Source organism: Cricetulus griseus, chromosome X (genome assembly GCF_003668045.3).
Source record: "Cricetulus griseus strain 17A/GY chromosome X, alternate assembly CriGri-PICRH-1.0, whole genome shotgun sequence".
In the NCBI taxonomy this organism is placed as follows: Eukaryota; Metazoa; Chordata; class Mammalia; order Rodentia; family Cricetidae; genus Cricetulus; species Cricetulus griseus.
Window position 1 is genome coordinate 126,823,985 of NC_048604.1, and position 17,710 is coordinate 126,841,694.

A 17,710-nucleotide genomic window follows, 5' to 3' on the forward strand; every position below is an offset into this window, starting at 1 on the left:
ATTATAAAACACAATATGACGCACATAAATTCTTAGGGGCCCATTCTCTCCTATGAGCTTTAAGTCATCAGCCGCTAAATTGAGAGTGCGAAATTCCCCTGAAAGCTGACCAAAAACACATACATTGATTATTCATTCAGTTATATTTCCTTTTCCAATTCAAGTAGAAACAATTTTAACAGATGTTCATACATAATTTTCAGAGATTTTTTTTTAAATCAGTGACTTTTCAATTCCTAAACTCTACAATACTAAAGTATGAAGCAATGAGGAGATTCCATGCATAAACTGTATTATGTTAAGTTTCAGGAAATTTGCATTGCAAATTATAGTGTAGATATATACTACTCAATAAACATAGACTGAATCTATGTGCTTGGTATCTCATGCTCACAGATATGTTATTTAAATACTGGAAGGAAAACCTATTTCTTATACTATTTTTGACCTAAGAATAGGTTAAATTGTTCTGAATAGATCACAAAAATAATGGGAAAAAGCTTAACAACTGACAAATGGGACCTGGTGAAACAAAAGCTTTACATTGAAGAAAACTCTCAATGACAAAGTAGGTGAAGACTAATACAGCATGAAATATTTTTCAATCACAGACACTTGATAGGATATTTCCTTCTGTATACATGTTTCTTTTATTGGTTGGTGAATAAAACACTGTTGGCCAATAAGGAAGGAACATAGTTGGGATTAGGAGAATTCTGGGGAAGGTAGGCAGAGAGAGTTGCCATGTAGTGCCTGGGAAGAAAGAATTGCCAGTTGATCTCTGGTACAATAAGTCCATGTAGAAATACATAGATTAATATCCATGGGTTAATAATTAAAGGTGAGCTAGCCAATAATAAGCCGAAGCCACAGGCCAACAGATTCAAAATTGATATAGCATCCGTGTGCTTATTTGGGGTTCAAGGGCCATGGAAACATTCGTATCAGAACCTTCAGCATCAGTTACTCAATAGATTCATTAAAATAATTTAGTAGGGACAAAATTGTTTAGAAATTTTAAAACAGAAATATCCGATTAAATATGGCCAGATATAGGTGGATATTGGATAGAGGGTTTTTTGATAAGAATATAAGCATATTTCATTATATAATTTTATTAAATGTTAACAATGAATCAAAAATTATAATGTGCTCTGAAATAAAGGATCCTCCAGAGAAGAGAGTTTAATATTCACAACCATCAGGGAAATGAGATTAAAGTTTTATGATTTGTCTTATTCCAGTACAAGACCTTTGGAAGGAATAAAACTGATGAAAATTGCTAGGATTCCTGTGTCAAAGGGGAATATTTACTCACTGTCAGCAGGTATGTAATCAGTTTCAGACTGTTTTAAAATGGATTGTGGAGGTTGCTCAAATGAGTAGAAATTAAAATAAGCAAAGAAGTTTGGGAAACTATAATCAGAATATGTTATTTGTGAGAAGATTTTATTTTTAATAAACTAGAAAAAGCAATTCCTCAGATTTGCTCTACTGTTTAAAGAAACCAAACTAAACATTGGAAAATAAAGCTAAGCAATTAGGAAAGTATGTGTGAGTGCATATAGTCACACTTTAAATTATTGTTTGTTCTCATCAGAAAATTTACAAAAACAAATTAAGAGTGATAACAAAATTCTAAATTTCTGGGTGTTGGTGGCACACACCTTTAATCCCAGCCCTCGGGAGGCAGAGGCAGGTGGATATCTGTGAGTGCCAGACCAGCCTGGTCTACAAGAGTTAGTTCCAGGACAGCCTCCAAAGCCACAGAGAAAACCTGTCAGGAATAAAACAAATAAAACAAAAGAAAATTCTAAATTAATAGGAACGATACATATATCAAAAAGAAACATGAAGAGCTGAAAATTCACATAAGAAAATGAACGTCTTAACTGCAGCTAAATAAATATCTTGGAATAAAGCCTTTAGTTGGAAAACAGACAATCACTTTGATACCCAAGCCACACAAAGATAAGACTAAGAAAGAGAACTGCAGACCAATATCTCTCATGAACATTGATGCTAAAATACTCAATAAAATATTGGCTAATCCAATCCAAGAACATATCAGAAAAATCATCCACCACGATCAAGTGGGCTTCATCCCAGGGATGCAAGGATGGTTCAATATACGAAAAACCATCAATGTAATCCACCATATAAACAAACTGAAAAAGAAAAACCACATGATCATCTCACTAGATGCTGAAAAGGCCTTTGACAAAATCCAACATCCCTTCATGATAAAGATCTTGGAGAGAACAGGAATAACAGGAACATATCTAAACATGATAAACGCGATATACACCAAACCAATAGCCAACATCAAACTAAATGGAGAGAAACTCAAAGCATTTCCTCTAAAATCAGGAACAAGACAAGGATGTCCACTCTCTCCATACCTCTTCAATATTGTACTTGAAGTTCTAGCTAGAGCAATAAGACAAGATCAGGATATCAAAGGGATACAAATTGGAAAGGACGAAGTCAAACTTTCACTATTTGCAGATGACATGATAGTCTACATAAGTGACCCGAAAAACTCTACCAGGAAACTCCTACAGCTGATAAACACCTTCAGCAAGGTAGCAGGATACAAAATTAACTTAAATAAATCTGTAGCCCTACTGTATACAGATGATAAACTCAATGAGAAAGAAATCATGGAAACATCACCTTTCACAATATCCACAAGCAACATTAAATATCTGGGGGTAACACTAACCAAAAAAGTGAAAGACCTGTACAATAAGAACTTTGAGACTTTAAAGAAAGAAATTAAAGAAGATACCAGAAAGTGGAAAGATCTCCCGTGCTCTTGGATAGGCAGAATTAACATAGTAAAAATGGCAATTCTACCAAAAGCAATCTACAGATTTAATGCAATCCCCATCAAAATCCCAACACAGTTTTTCACAGACATTGAAAGAACAATACTCAACTTTATATGGAAAAATAAAAAACCTAGGATAGCCAAAACAACTCTTTACAATAAAAGATCCTCTGGAGGCATCACCATCCCTGACTTCAAGGTCTACTATAGAGCCATAGTTCTGAAAACAGCTTGGTATTGGCACACGAATGGACAGATAGACCAATGGCATCAAATTGAAGACCCAGATATTAACCCACGCACCTACGAACACCTTATTTTTGACAAAGGTGCTTAATCCATACAATGGAAAAAAGATAGCATCTTCAACAAATGGTGCTGGCACAATTGGATTCGAACATGCAGAAAATTGCAGATAGATCCATACTTGTCACCATGCACGAAACTTAAGTGCAAATGGATCAAAGATCTCTCCATAAACCCAGCCACACTGAATCTTTTAGAAGAGAAAGTGGGAACAACCCTTGAACAAATTGGCACAGGAGAACGATTCCTGAACATCACGCCAGAAGCACAGACACTGAGGTCTGCAATTAATAAATGGGACCTCCTGAAACTGAGAAGCTTCTGTAAGGCAAAGGACACAGTCAGTAAGACAAAACGACCACCCACAGAATGGGAAAAAATCTTCACCAGCCCCACATCTGACAGAGGACTGATTTCCAAAATATACAAGGAGCTCAAGAAGCTAGCCACCAAAACACCATACAATGAAATTAAAAAGTGGGGTGCAGAACTAAACAGAGATTTTTCAACAGAGGAATCTGAAATGGCTGAAAGACACTTAAGAAAGTGCTCAAAATCCTTGGCCATCAGAGAAATGCAACTCAAAACAACTCTGAGATACCACCTCACACCTGTCAGAATGGCTAAAATCAAAAATACCAATGACAACCTATGCTGGAGAGGTTGTGGAGAAGAAGGAACACTCCTCCATTGCTGGTGGGAGTGTGAACTTGTAAGACCACTTTGGAAATCAGTATGGCGGTTGCTCAGAAAAATGGGAATCAATCTACCTCAAGATCCAGCCATTCCTCTCTTGGGTATATACCCAAATACTGCTTGTCCATACAACAAGGACATATGTTCAACCATGTTCATAGCAGCATTGTTTGTAATAGCCAGAACCTGGAAACAACCTAGATGCCCCTCAACTGAAGAATGGAAAGAGAAAATGTGGTACATTTATACAATGGAGTACTACTCAGCAGAAAAAAGCAATGGAATCTTGAAATTCGCAGGCAAATGGATGGAACTAGAAGAAACCATCCTGAGTGAGGTAACCCAATCACAAAAAGACAAACATGGTATGTACTCACTCATATATGATTTTTAGACATAGAGCAAAGGTTTACCAGCCTATAATCCTCTACCCCAAGGAAACTAGAAATCATGAATGACTCTAAGGGATAAATGGACCCCAGGAATGGGAAGTGGCATGAACTCCTGAGCTAATTGAGAGCATGAGGGTAGGGGAGTGGGTGCTGCCACAATAAGAGCACAAGATGAAGAGTAGAGGAGAAGAAATGGAGGAGCAGATATATTGAGTTGGGGGAAGAATAGAGGAGAGAGAGCAGGATGAGAGATACCATATCAGAGGGAGCCACTATAGGTCCGAGAAGAGATCTGGAACTAGGAAGATCTCCAGAGACCTATAAGGATGACACGATCTGACAGTCTGGGCAGTGGAGGAGAAGTTGGCCTAGAAACCCTTCCCCTAGAATGAGATTGATGAATACTCTCTATGCTATTCTAGAGTCCTCATCCAGTGGCTGATGAGAGCAGAGACAGACATCCACAGAAATACACTGAGCTGAAATCTGGAACTCAGTTGAAGAGAGGGAGGAATGAAGAATGAAGGGGTCTGTACCTGGTTGGAGAAACCCACAGAAACAGTTGGGAAAGCATATCGACCCCAGATGCTCTTTGGGAGGACAGTACAGGACTAATCCAGCCCCCTGATCATGGATGCCAATGGGGAGGCCCCTGCACTCCTGGGAGCCTCTGGAGGTGGACTGGCGTTTTGCCCTGGTGGGTGGGAGGGACTTCGAGAGCCCATCCCACTTGAAGGGATTTGCTCTGTCTCTGAACACATGGGGAGGGGCCTAGGCCCAGCACAGGAAGATTTGGTGGACTTGGTGGAGCCCTGGTTGGGGGCCCTACCCTGCCTGGGGAGTGGCGGGTGGATGGGGTGGGGGGTAGGTTGGAGGTGGGGGAGAAGGAATGGGGGTGGGGGGAAGGAGAGGGAGAGGGAAAGTACATGTGAAAATATTAATAATTTAATAAAAAAAAGGTTTCTATAATTGAGAGGAGTTGTATTTCTTGGAAAGATTAGTGATGTTGGATCCTGATTTATAATGTAAAGTTTTAATGTGTATGGGGCAAATGAGAGTATTAGTATCCAATATTGTTATGAAATATGTATATTGATTCTTGTCACTTTGTGGATTGTATGGTGTTTGCTCACAATCTGTAAGATTACCAGTTCTTGTGTTTTCATTTTTTGTGTTCTCTTGAGTATGTTTATTATTCCCTTGTGAATAAATTATTCTTCCAGATCTTTTCTTAATGCTACATATATTCTCATAATTTTACTCTGCTTTTATTATTGAAAATTTTGATTTCTCCCTCAATTTTAATAAATAGCATTGTGCATGTTATATTCTGCATTGGCTATTTTGAGACAATGTACAATTTTCCCTACAGTGTAGATAATAATGTATTCTGAGAAAAATATATATACTAACTTCAGAATGATCTGTCATGTTTTAGAGTATGTGGTGGATGTTGTCATATATATATATATATATATATATATATATATATATATATTGTATTTATATGTACCTATCAAGTGGCTTTTGTGAGGATTGAAATTCTGTTTCTTGACTGTATATCATAATAATATCAAAGCAATTCTTTTCTAAATATTTATCTCTCCCATTTTTGTAGTATCTACCAATCCCCTAAAATAACCTGTGTCTGTTTAGAAAGACTATTCATTAATAGTCCACAGTGTTACACTCTGAGACACAATCTTTCCATCTACATAGTGTCGTTTATAAGCTATACATTAACAGTGAATGAAAATCCATCCTGATATCAGTAATGTATGGTTCATACATAGGCCTGATAGTGATTTAATATTGAGTATATAACCCAAAAAGTATTTATATATTAATAATATATATTTATGTATATACAAAATGTAATATATATTTAAGAATAAAATATACATTTTTGATATATATAAAAGAGTGACTACATATCACTTTTAGAAGGCATTAAAGGTGGAAAGGTAGATGCATGTGATGTAAACATATTATAATCTCAAAATAATTAGTAATAAATTTACAAAATTAAAAGGAGCATTCATCACAAACATTTGGACATTTAAATATTATAATAAATTCAATAACGTTTTTTAGTATAACACAATAAAGTTAAAATCCAAACAAGAGCATCTAGTTGGCCAAAAATTATATCATTATATCATGCCTCAAAATGTAAGATATACATATCACCTTACAACAATTTCAGTGTTAATACCCATTGAAACTGTTAATTTTGCCATGAATATCTGTCCCTCACTTGGGATAGAGGAAGGAAAGAAAGGTGATGCCTTGACAGAGGAGGACAGTATAGGTATGGAGAAAAGTCTGGCACAGGGGAAATGTTAGGGGATGCACAGGGATAACCCCAACTAAGGATCTAAGTAGTGGTGGAGAAGATGCCATTGATGCCCTTCCCCTATAATGAGATTGAGGTCTACCTTGGTTACCATTCCTAGAGCCTTCATCCAGTATCTGTTTGAAGCAGAAACAGGCATCCACAGCTAAGAACTGAACCATAATCCAGGAATCCAGTTGTGAAGAGGGAGGAGGGATGTACAAAGGAGCCAAGACCATGCATCAGAAACATGCAGAAACAGTTGACCTAACCTAGTGAGAGCATGGAAACCCTAGTCATAAAGCTGGGGAAACAGCATTAGACTGAAACAAAACTTCTGAAAGTGGGTGCCAGTCAGGAGGCCAAGGCAGTCAATGGGACCTCTAACAGTAGAGCCAATTTTTAACCCTAGAGCACAAATGGACTTCGTGGGCCCATTCCCTATGGAAGGATACTATTGCAGTGCAGATACTGCAAGGAGGGCCTAAGCCCCACCCCGAAATAATATGACAGACATTAAAGGTCCCTCGTGGAGGGCTTCACTATCCCTGGGGAGGAGATGGGGGATGGGATGGGGGAGTTGGTGGGGAACAAGGGAGGCTGGGAGGGTGAGGGAATGAGGGGGATGGATATGTAAATATGAGTAGTTCTTAAATAATGTAAATAAAGTCTGGGCTACTCCCACCACCACTCAGGGCAGAAGTGAGCTTCTTTGGCCCCTACCTTGGGGCCAACTTCTGCCTGTCCACTCCTCAGGGAACTCCTGTCCTGGGGTCTGCAGACAGATCCACTTGGCTTCCGAGGACAAAGCGACCCTGAGTCTGCTGAAATACTGGGCTACTCCCGCCCCCAGGAAGGACTGAGTTGAGTTGCTTCTGCCAGTGACTTCGGCCCAGCGTCGCCTGCCCATTCTAGTAACCCCCCTCCTGGGGTGTACAGGCAGATCAACTTGGCCCCTGAAGACCATGCAACCTGTAGCCTGCTGACATCTCTGTGCTAGTCCTGCTCTCACCTACCTGGAGAGTGAAAGTCCCTCAGAATGATGGCACCCCAAATCACTCATGAGAAGCAGGCTTGATGCAAAAAGCAAGAGTAGTTTTATTCCAGGCACACTGGGACCCACAGGCATACACCATGCACGGGTAGAGGACTGAGGACCTCGATGGCAGAATTTAGACTGTTTTTATATGGTTTACAACATTCTAGACTGTCAGAAGCTTACAGAGTGTGGGCCAATCAACTTAGCCCATTTTGCAGTTTCTAGGTTACTTAGAGTATTTACTAAAATTAAGTATGTGGCCTCAGCTTGTTGAGTCATTTCCCATTTTTTTCCTTGGCCAGGAAGCAAGGCCATGGGAATCAAGGCCATGAGACAGTTGGTGTTTTGGGGTGGTCATGATTTCTGGAACAAAATGACCTATAACTCTCAGAAACCAGACTGTTGTTGAGAATAACAACATTCCACAGGTGGTTATGAATAATAACAGTTTTCATATATAGGTCATTGTGACTTGGCTATTTTATAAATTCCATTTTCCTATGTTTTTCTATGTGGCTACAGGGTGAATATTTTTAAACTTCTAGCTTCCTGTGTTCTTTGTGGTCATAGGCGAATTTAGGCTATATTTTTCAGTTCTTCAAGAGCAAGTGCCTAGAACAAATCTGCACACACCTTCAGACCCATCAGAGTATCAGAGCCAAGTGCACTCACCAGAAGAGAACCTTGGGCCCATGCACACCAGGAAAGGAAGAGACAGAGCCTTCACAGCTCTCAGGGCTGGCAATAAATGTACCCACACTATCTTGGAATGACAGCAGCTCAAACTGCCATGGCTTTAGCTTTAGCAAGGCTTTTAGGAGATACAAGGCTTGTGGCCAGAAAAAGATAAAGATATAAAGACAGATTCAGAGGGAAAAACTAAAACCTCTAAAGGTTTGCAATGTGTTTAAAAATATATAAAGGCTTGTGACAGAAAAGGAACAGGATAAAGTGAAAGAAAGAAAGAAAAAAAGAAAGAAAGAAAGAAAGAAAGAAAGAAAAAAGTATGGAGATGATGGGCAGTAGTGGCAAATGCCTTTAATCCCAGCATTCAGGAGTCAGAGGCAAGCAGATTTCTGTGATTTCAAGGCCAGCCTCGTGTACAGAGTGAGCTCAAGGGCAGTCAAAGTTACACAGAGAAACCCTGTCTCTTAAAAGGAAAAATAAAAGCAATAGAAATATAATTATAAAAACAAATAAATAAATAAGCCACTTAAGGATGGAAAATACACAGAGTCTGGATACTATATGCACTGTTGTTGTCTTTAAATTGTTTGATTGCTGAGGAAAGAGCTACAGCTGCTAAAATACATTTGATTATAGTTGCTGCTAAATTAATCCAACTTACATACTTTAAAATGCTTTCATTTCTAACTTTAAAAACAAGGACAAGTTACGTGGGAAAATAGTTTTTACTTACATTTCCCCAGAAAATGTTAAGCTTATGAATTTCTTCCAGACTAAAATGGTTTGATGGAGCAAGGCCCCCTGAAAGAGTGTTCCAGGTGATCCAACATCTAAAACAGCTAAGATAAAACAGCCTTACAGACTACAAAAACAAGAACCTGGCCAGATTTCTGTGTTTTATCATGATCCCATGGTTTGTACATCACCCCCAACCAGCAGGAAGCAGTTTGCAATGAACAATGCCCAAATTCCCAAATATTATCTATAAATGTTTATTTTCATTTAGATGGGGCTGGGTATAAATGGCAATGATCAGTCAATCTCCTTTTAAAGGCAAAAGGGGAATAGGATATACAAATGAATACTTTACATTGGTATGGATATTCATTTATTGAATGCATATAGTCAGAATTTAAATTATGTTTATACTCATCAGATAATTTACAAAAGCAAATTAAGAGTGATAACAAAATTCTTATTTAAAGGGAAAGATAAATATATCAAAAAGAAACATGAATGGCTGAAAATTCACATAAGAAAATGAACATCTTAACTGCAGCTAAATAAATATCTTGGAATAAAACCTTTGGTTCAAAAACAGACAGAGTTACTTGAGTTCAGATATTCCATTCCAACTTACTTTACAGGGAAATTTTGGTAGTTGCAATGCTGCATTGGAAAAGAGCAAATGATAATAAGCCTGCAATCCAGAAACCCAGAAAAGCTTAGAAACAAGGAGGACCTTAAGAGAGGCATACATGAACCCCCCCCCATAAGGGGAAATTGACAGGGTCTCCTGAGTAAATAGAAACATGCTAGGAGGGGAACTGAGACAGGAAAAGAGCAGGGGACAAGGGGAAGGGGAGGAGAACATGAGGGAGCAGGAATATCAAGTTGGAGGAAGAACAGAGAAGTAGAGCAAGGAAAGAGATACCTTAATGGAGGGAACTCTTATAGGCTTAATGAGAAACATGACACTAGGGAAATATGCATGAGTTCACACAGATGACCCCAGAAAATAATCTAATTAATAGTGGAGAGGCTACCTTAAATGTCCTTCCAATATAATGAGATTGATAACTACCTTAAATGCCATCCTAGAGCCTTCATCCAGTAGTTGATGGAAGTAGAAGCAGAGATTCAAATCTAAGCACAGAGCCTTACTCCTGGGATCCAGTTGAAGAAAGGGAGGAGTGATGAACAAAGGGGTCAAGACCATGCTGACCTGAGCAAGGGGGAGCTCAAGGACGCCAGACTGACAGGTGCAAAATCAGCATAAGACTGAATCAGGCCCCTTGAATGTGGGTGTCAGTTAGGAGACCTAGGCAGTCTATGGTGCCTCTGATACTGGAACCAGTATTTATCCCTAGTGCACATATGGACTTTGGCAGCCCATTTCCCATGGAGGAATACTCTCTCAACCTAAATGTTTGATAACAAAATATAACAAAGTTAAAATCCAAACAAGAGCATCTAGCTGGCCAACAATTATATCATTATATCATGCCTCAATATGTATGATATACATATCACCATATACCAATTTCAGTGTTAATACTCAATAAAATTGTTATTTCCCCATGAATGTCTGTCCCTCACCTGGGATAGAGGAAGACAAGAAAGGTGATGCCTTGATGGAAGGGGACATTATAGGTAAGGCAAGATCTCTGGCACAGGGGACAGGTTAGGGGATCCACAGGGATGACCCCAACTAAGAATCCAAGCAGTGGTGGAGAAGATGCCATTGATGCCCTTCCCCTATAATGAAATTGGTGTCTACCTTGGTTACCATTCCTAGAGCCTTCATCCAGTATCTGTTTGAAGCATAAACAGGCACCCACAGCTAAGCACTAAACCACAATCCTGGAATCTAGTTGCGGAGAGGAAGGAGGGATGAGCAAAGGAGCCAAGACCATGCTGCAGAAACATGTAGAAACAGTTGACCTAACCTAGTGAGAGCATGGAAACCCTAGTCATAAAGCTGGGAAAACAGTATTGGACTGAATCAAACCTTCTGAAAGTGGGTTCTAGCTAGGCGGCCAAGGCAGTCTATGGGACCTCTAACAGTAGAGTCAGTTTTTAATGCTACAACACAAATGGACTTTTGGTGCCCATTACCTATGGAAGGATACTATTGCAGCCCAGATACAGCCCTCCCCCAAATAATATGACAGACATTGAAGGTCCCTGGTGGACGGCCTCACTATCCCTGGGGAGGAGTTGGGGGATGTGTTGGGGGAGTTGGTGGGGAAAATGAGAGGATGGGAGGTCGAGGGAATGGGGGGATGGATATGTAAATATGAGTAGTAATTAAAGATTTTATATAAAGTCTGGGCTACTCCCCCCCACACTGAGGGCAGAAGTAAGCTGCTTCAGCCCCTACCTTAGGCCCAACTTCTGCCTGCCCACTCTTGAAACTCCTGTCCTGGGGTCTGCAGACTCATCCCCTGAGGGCAAAGTGACCCTGAGTCTGCTGAGATCTATGGGCTACTCCCACCCACAGGAATGGCAGCATTGAGCTGCTTCTGCCCATGATTTTGGTCCAACTTCTGTCTGCCCACACTGGGAACTCCCCTCCTGGGTTGTGCAGACAGATTGACTTGACCACTGAGGGCCATGACACCCGTAGTCTGCTGACATCTCAGAGATAGTCCTGTTCTCACCCACCTGTATAGTGAAATACCCTCAGAAAGACAGCACCCCAAATCATGCACTAGAAGCAGTCTTGATGCAAAAAGCAAGAGGAGTTTTTATTCCAGGTGCACTGGGTTCCACAGTCATACACCACTGGTAGAGGACTGAGTACCTCGGAGGCAGAATTGAGACAGTTTTTATAAGGTCAGAAGCTTACACAGTGTGGGCCAATCAACCTAGCCCATTTTGCATTTTCTAGGTTACTTAGAGTAACTGCTGCTAAATTAATCCAACTCACATATTTTACAAATGCTTAGACTTCTAACTTTAAAAACAAGGACAATTTACTTGGGAAAAGAGTTTTTGCTTATGCTTCCCCCAGAAAATGTTAAGCTTATGGATTTCTTCCAGACTAATATGGTTTGATGAAGCAAGAGCCCCCCGAAACAATGTCCCAGGTGATCCAGCATCTAAAAGAGCTAAGATGAAACAGCCTTACAGACTACAAAACAAGGACCTGGCCAGGTTTCTGTGTTTTATCATGATCCCATCGTGTATACATTGCCCCCAACCAGCAGGAAGGAGTTTTCAATGAACAACAACCAAAATTCCAAATATTGTGTATAAATGTGTACTTTCATTTAAATGGGGTTGGGTATAAATGGTAATGATCAGTCAGTCTCCTTTTAAAGGCAAAAGGGGAATAGGATATACAAATGAATATTTACATTGGTATGGATTTTCATTTATCGATACAAATTTAAAGTTACTTTTGTTATTTGAAAATTTCTTCTCTTGTTTGGATTTTGTGTTTATACTGATCTTTTAAAATGTAATGTATAATTAAATACAGATTATATAGTCAATTGTAATAGTCAAAACAGTTAAGTTAGTTAGGTATTCTAGGTATAAAGAGATGGATTTGAGATGGATTCTTCAAAAATTTCAAAGACCTAGGGAATACATGGCATTTTAAAGGTTTTAGGGTTTTTCATGGAAGTGAGACACAACTGCTCCTGGCAAGACCAGTTAGGTCAGAAATGGTCATTGAAGAAACTCAATATGGAGTTTGCTTTCCATGTGGCAAGATTTGGCATTTGGGCAAGAAACTACTCTTTCCTGGACTGTTTGTTTTTGTATAAACTGGACATGCAGGAGAAACAGGAAAGTCACTGCTAAACTTGCAAAACATGACAGTCCTGAAGGGTTCCTGCTTCATGGAGAAGTCTGCCAGAAACACTGTGGCCTGTGTACTGAACATTGATGCTCCAAAATTACAGAGGAAATCTGAGTGACTGTCCAGGTATCGAGATGTCACTGTCAGATCTAGAGTTTATATATGATCTTTTTTTGGTGGACTTGAAGACAGATAGTTATATCTCCAACTATGAATTTAGTTACTATAAAGATAAGCTACATATAAGACTTTAGATTCACAAAGTTAGGAAAGATGATAAAATTTCTTTAAACTCTTGCTAAATGTTAATGAACTAAATATTGTAACTCTAGTTCTTACTTGATAACTGTTTTGTTATATATTTTACTATGTTAATGTTTTTTGGTTTTTCAAGACATGGTTTCTCTTTGGCTTTGGAGGCTGTCTTGGAAGTAGCTCTTGTAGACCAGGCTGGTCTCGAACTCACAGAGATCTGCCTGCCTCTGCCTCCCAAGTGCTGGGATTAAAGGAATGCACCACCACTGCCAGGCTTTACTATTTTAATGTTAAAACCCTTCTTTTTATTTAGACAGAAATGAGGAGATGATGGGGGAAGTTCTTCTGTGGAAATGTTTGTCTTATTGGTTACTAAATAAAGCACTTTTGGCCTATATGAGAGGAAGTTAACCAGGACTAGGAGAAAAGGAGGATTCTGGGAAATGTAGGAAATGGATAGAGTCATCATGTGATCCTGGCAACACAGGAAACAAGCCACTGGTGTACTTGGTAAAATAAGTCTTTATGAGAAATCACTTTTATCTGACTGGCCCACAAGGAAAATTATGAACATATTCTTTATTCATGTTTAATGTGTCAGAGCCTAGCCTGCTACAGTTCCTGTCAAACTTTCTCAGATTATATTGAGTTATAGAAAACAGCAAGCTTAGAGACTCATGGTTAGAAAGCTAGTGACCAACTTCTCTCTGTGGTCTCAGTGTCATATCTTGACTGGAGTTGGAAACTATAAGGTGAAATAAACCCTTTTCTCTAAAGTTGCTTTGTCATATTACTTCACCCCATCAATAAGTAGTTAGCTGTATGTGAGGAAAACTTCAGATGACCATTATCAGGCATGACATTCCATGAAATATGCAAGTGAGAATGTTAGACCCTGGAGTATGAAGATGATCCAGGTGGTATTGGCTCTGTGAGAACTAACCAAGGAAAGCAAGTATTGCAGCCTCAAGACTAGGTAAGACCTCAAAGGAAGAGCACTATAGTCAATCTTAAGAGAAACTCAACAGGCAGCATATGTGAGCAGTGAGCCTCTGCAAGCAGGTCTGGGAAACAGAAAGTCACCAGGAGTACTAGATGCATGCAGAACTCACTAGAAAATGTAAAAGCAGGTGCCATGGAGCTTCTTCTGTGAGTGTATGAATGACAAAAGTGGGTGAGGTTATGTGGAGCTGCTGAATTCCACGTTCAACTTCATAGGTTTATGTCTTTTTCTGTCAACTCCTCCCTTGATTTGTCCCCTTTTCTCCTTTTCTTATCTGTACCCTATATGTTAGAAGTTTGAGTTGATTTATGATTCACTAAGTTCTCAGAGCTGAAAAACTGTGTAAGTCTCAGAAAAAAAACAAAAAACAAAAAACTTTGGACTAGTGAACAGTCTTCTGACTGTTAAGAACTATGGATAATTACAAACATGACACAAATTTAGTTTTCACTATTTAAAAACCTCACTTCCATTGGAACAAAGTATTAGAATTAGTATGTGGATCTGGTCAGTATTAATGATGTTTGTCATAAGAATGTGAATTTGAATTTTTTGATTTAGAAACAAAAATACAAAAAGTAAATTCAGATAAGCTGTTATCTTATCTCTATACCACTTTAGATCAGAGCAAACTGGAAATGTCTGGCCATTTGCAAATTTCACAAACATAAAGGTTTGCCTAGTGTACAACATAGAATTCCTACCCCGTGAAATTGCACACACTGTCTGCAAAGACAAAACCATGAAGTCCAAGCTCTGTCATCAATACAAAGACTTACCTCTTTACACAAAGAATGAGTTTTCTTTTGTGTGTTGGACTGTCAGCGTCCTTACAAAATGCATTCACCCGCTATTGGTTTTAGTTTTTGCAAAATACATTATACAAGTACTTTTGCCTGTTACTGCTGGTGAGAAATATCTGAATACCTGATCATGACATTCAGAGTTATGATGTGAAAACACTTAAAGAAAGAACATCTTAGACATGTAGAAGAAAAAGTAATTTGGACAGATCCAGTGAACCCTGTTGATGTTTTATTTAGAATGAGTTTATGACTACATGAGTTTTGTATATGAATAAGAAATTTCTTCAAGGACCCTTCTAACAGATTTTGCAAATGAAGGAGCCCTCACTTCAGGCCTCTTTATTGACCACTATGTAAGCACGTTGGGCCTTCACCTGATTCTGTAGTTTCAAACAGCTTACTTCAGAGAAAAACATGGTCATTCCAAAGAGTGACATGGTGCTTGTCAGGACCCCTAATGGGAAGATGGCTATAAAGTGTTTGCTTATCATGGCTTCCTTTTTAACAGGAAAGTCAGGCGGAAAGTCAAAAGTGGTTTGCCCATAAAGATCTACCATGTAGTTCCAACTTACAGAAACAAATGTAAAGAGGCTGCTAACACACAAAACTAAGGCAGAGACCTTGTAGCAATATATCTGCATTTCAATAAATGGGTCTCTCATGAAGCTGATCATAATGGCCAACATACTGAACCCTAGAACTGCAGACTTCATCAACATGGCCCATATTATCAGATTCTATGCATAATGAAATTCAGCTGAAATGATCCAGGTGGAATCGATAGGGGTATGCACCAGCATCTTGATTGCAGTCCCTGAGACATTAAACTCTTGAGGGTAATGAGCTTCCCACAGCCCAAAGGAAACAAACTGCACAACAGCGTTGTCAAATTCCCACAGGCGCCAGTTTTGGCTGTTCGCAATAACTATTTCACACACCCAAGCTGATAGGTTGCTAAGGACGCCAGTCAGATTGAAGATGCGCTTCTTCCCATTGGCATATCTGAAGATGAGATTGAATAAAAATATAGTCAAGCCAGGAACACAAGTCAGGATGGGAAATCAGAATAAGTCAGGGTTTACAGAGCACACATAATTGTATTTAAGTAGTCTATCTATATATTAGTATAACTAACTGGGGGATCCAGCCTTCAGTCAACACCATGGTATGCAAAAAATCCGCAAATGTGATTAGGTCTAGACTTTTCTCTCTAAAGGATAAATAAGGAAACACAGGGTTTCTGTGCTTTACTCTATTTCTCTTTTACTTTATCTTGAAAATCTATTCTCTGAAAACATCTCTTGCTTCTCTACATATCTCTACATAGTTTCCTTATTAGCTCTACACCCTTTCTCCTTGCTCTCCCCAGGAGCTTCTTGTTAAGTCTGCAAAGTCTCTAATCTCTAGCTCTACATACTTCCTCCTACCTCCTACTTCATAGCTCTACTCAACTTCTCACTGATCCCAAAATATGGACAATAATATGTCAGACTTCAGGGCCCAACCAATCCCATAGTTTCTCTTAGGCTAAGGATGTCACATTTATCAGCCAGTGAGTAAAACATGGCCATGCACATAGACTAAATGGTTAGGATTCTCAGACCGAAAGTAAACAGTAGGCTGAACCTTGATCATGTATCATATACTGAGCCAGGGATTACCTGCAAAAAGCCAATTACTGAAGAAGACTATGTCTATAAAATTTTCCTCTAGCCTGATCTTGGATCAGCAATATACAACACCTAGAAAAAAGGATCCCAAGTAATTGTCTCTAGGGGCAACCATATATTCATCTCCAGAGGCAATCAGTGTGCTTCAAATATGTTGGGAATTCTAAATTAGCTGTCTTTGAGACTAAGAATCCTATTACTATCCTATGTCAGCCTGAATAATGGAAAATATTCTAGTGTTATTTCTCTTTATCAGAATTATACATTCCTGATAATCCATAGCTCTGTGTGCCCAGTAGATGGATACTTGCATGAGATAAACACACAAGCAGTGGGAAAACACCCATAGCAGTTGTTAGGGAAGAAACACATTTCTTAGGGAAAAAATAAAGTGGCACATGAGACAAATTACAGACATGAGCAACTGGTTTCCACAGGCATTAATCCCATAGATATTGCCTAGTGGGGCTTCTCAACAGAGAGTCATTCATTGGGTTGGTCGACCTGCTGAATACTAGTTTTCACCAAGCTGTATGCCCCCATGAGCCTCTGCACATGTGGGTTCACCATACTACAGATAATAGTATAGGAAGCCCTAGCCTCCATGACTATAACAAAAGTTTCCTATATAATTTTTGTTTTGTTTAGCAATTTTGCTGTATTCTTCAAATGTTACAATGTGTGCATTTGTTAATTAAGAACTGTAGTGCTTGAAATTAATAGTGAAAAATAGTTTGCAACATGCTTACTTAAGTTGTGTGTGCAATATGTAAATATAACAAATAACTAAAATGAGAGTTATATCCTAAGAACTCTCAAATATAATTAAGTTATGGTGTTTGACTACTACATGATATGGCAAAGTGATGTCTGCTGAATGAAAAATTAAATTGAAAAATGATCCATATGTTATAACCATTCATATATAAACTCCATATATGAATATTTTATAAGTGTGTGTATATACACGTGCATATACAGATAAATACACACACACATACATACACATATCTGTGAACACAAAAGATACCCCCCAGAATAGTTTAGGTAGATGGACCTAACAGTGTAGAGTCATTTTTATTTGTGCAATTTTCTGAAATGTTTAGTTTAAAAAACTCTACATATTTTATAATTAATGCCACAGTGAGCACTACTTT

The 17,710-nt window shown here is 38.8% G+C and overlaps 1 protein-coding gene across 1 annotated transcript; it reads right to left on the minus strand.

The window, feature by feature from the left end:
- Positions 1 to 15,212: 15,212 nt before the first annotated feature.
- LOC100767876 lies at positions 15,213 to 15,896 on the minus strand (the record flags this gene model as incomplete). Its single annotated transcript, XM_027432371.1, is given in 1 exon segment — positions 15,213 to 15,896. A coding segment is annotated over 1 exon segment (684 nt), but the record flags the coding sequence as incomplete, so codon positions are not given.
- Positions 15,897 to 17,710: the final 1,814 nt, after the last annotated feature.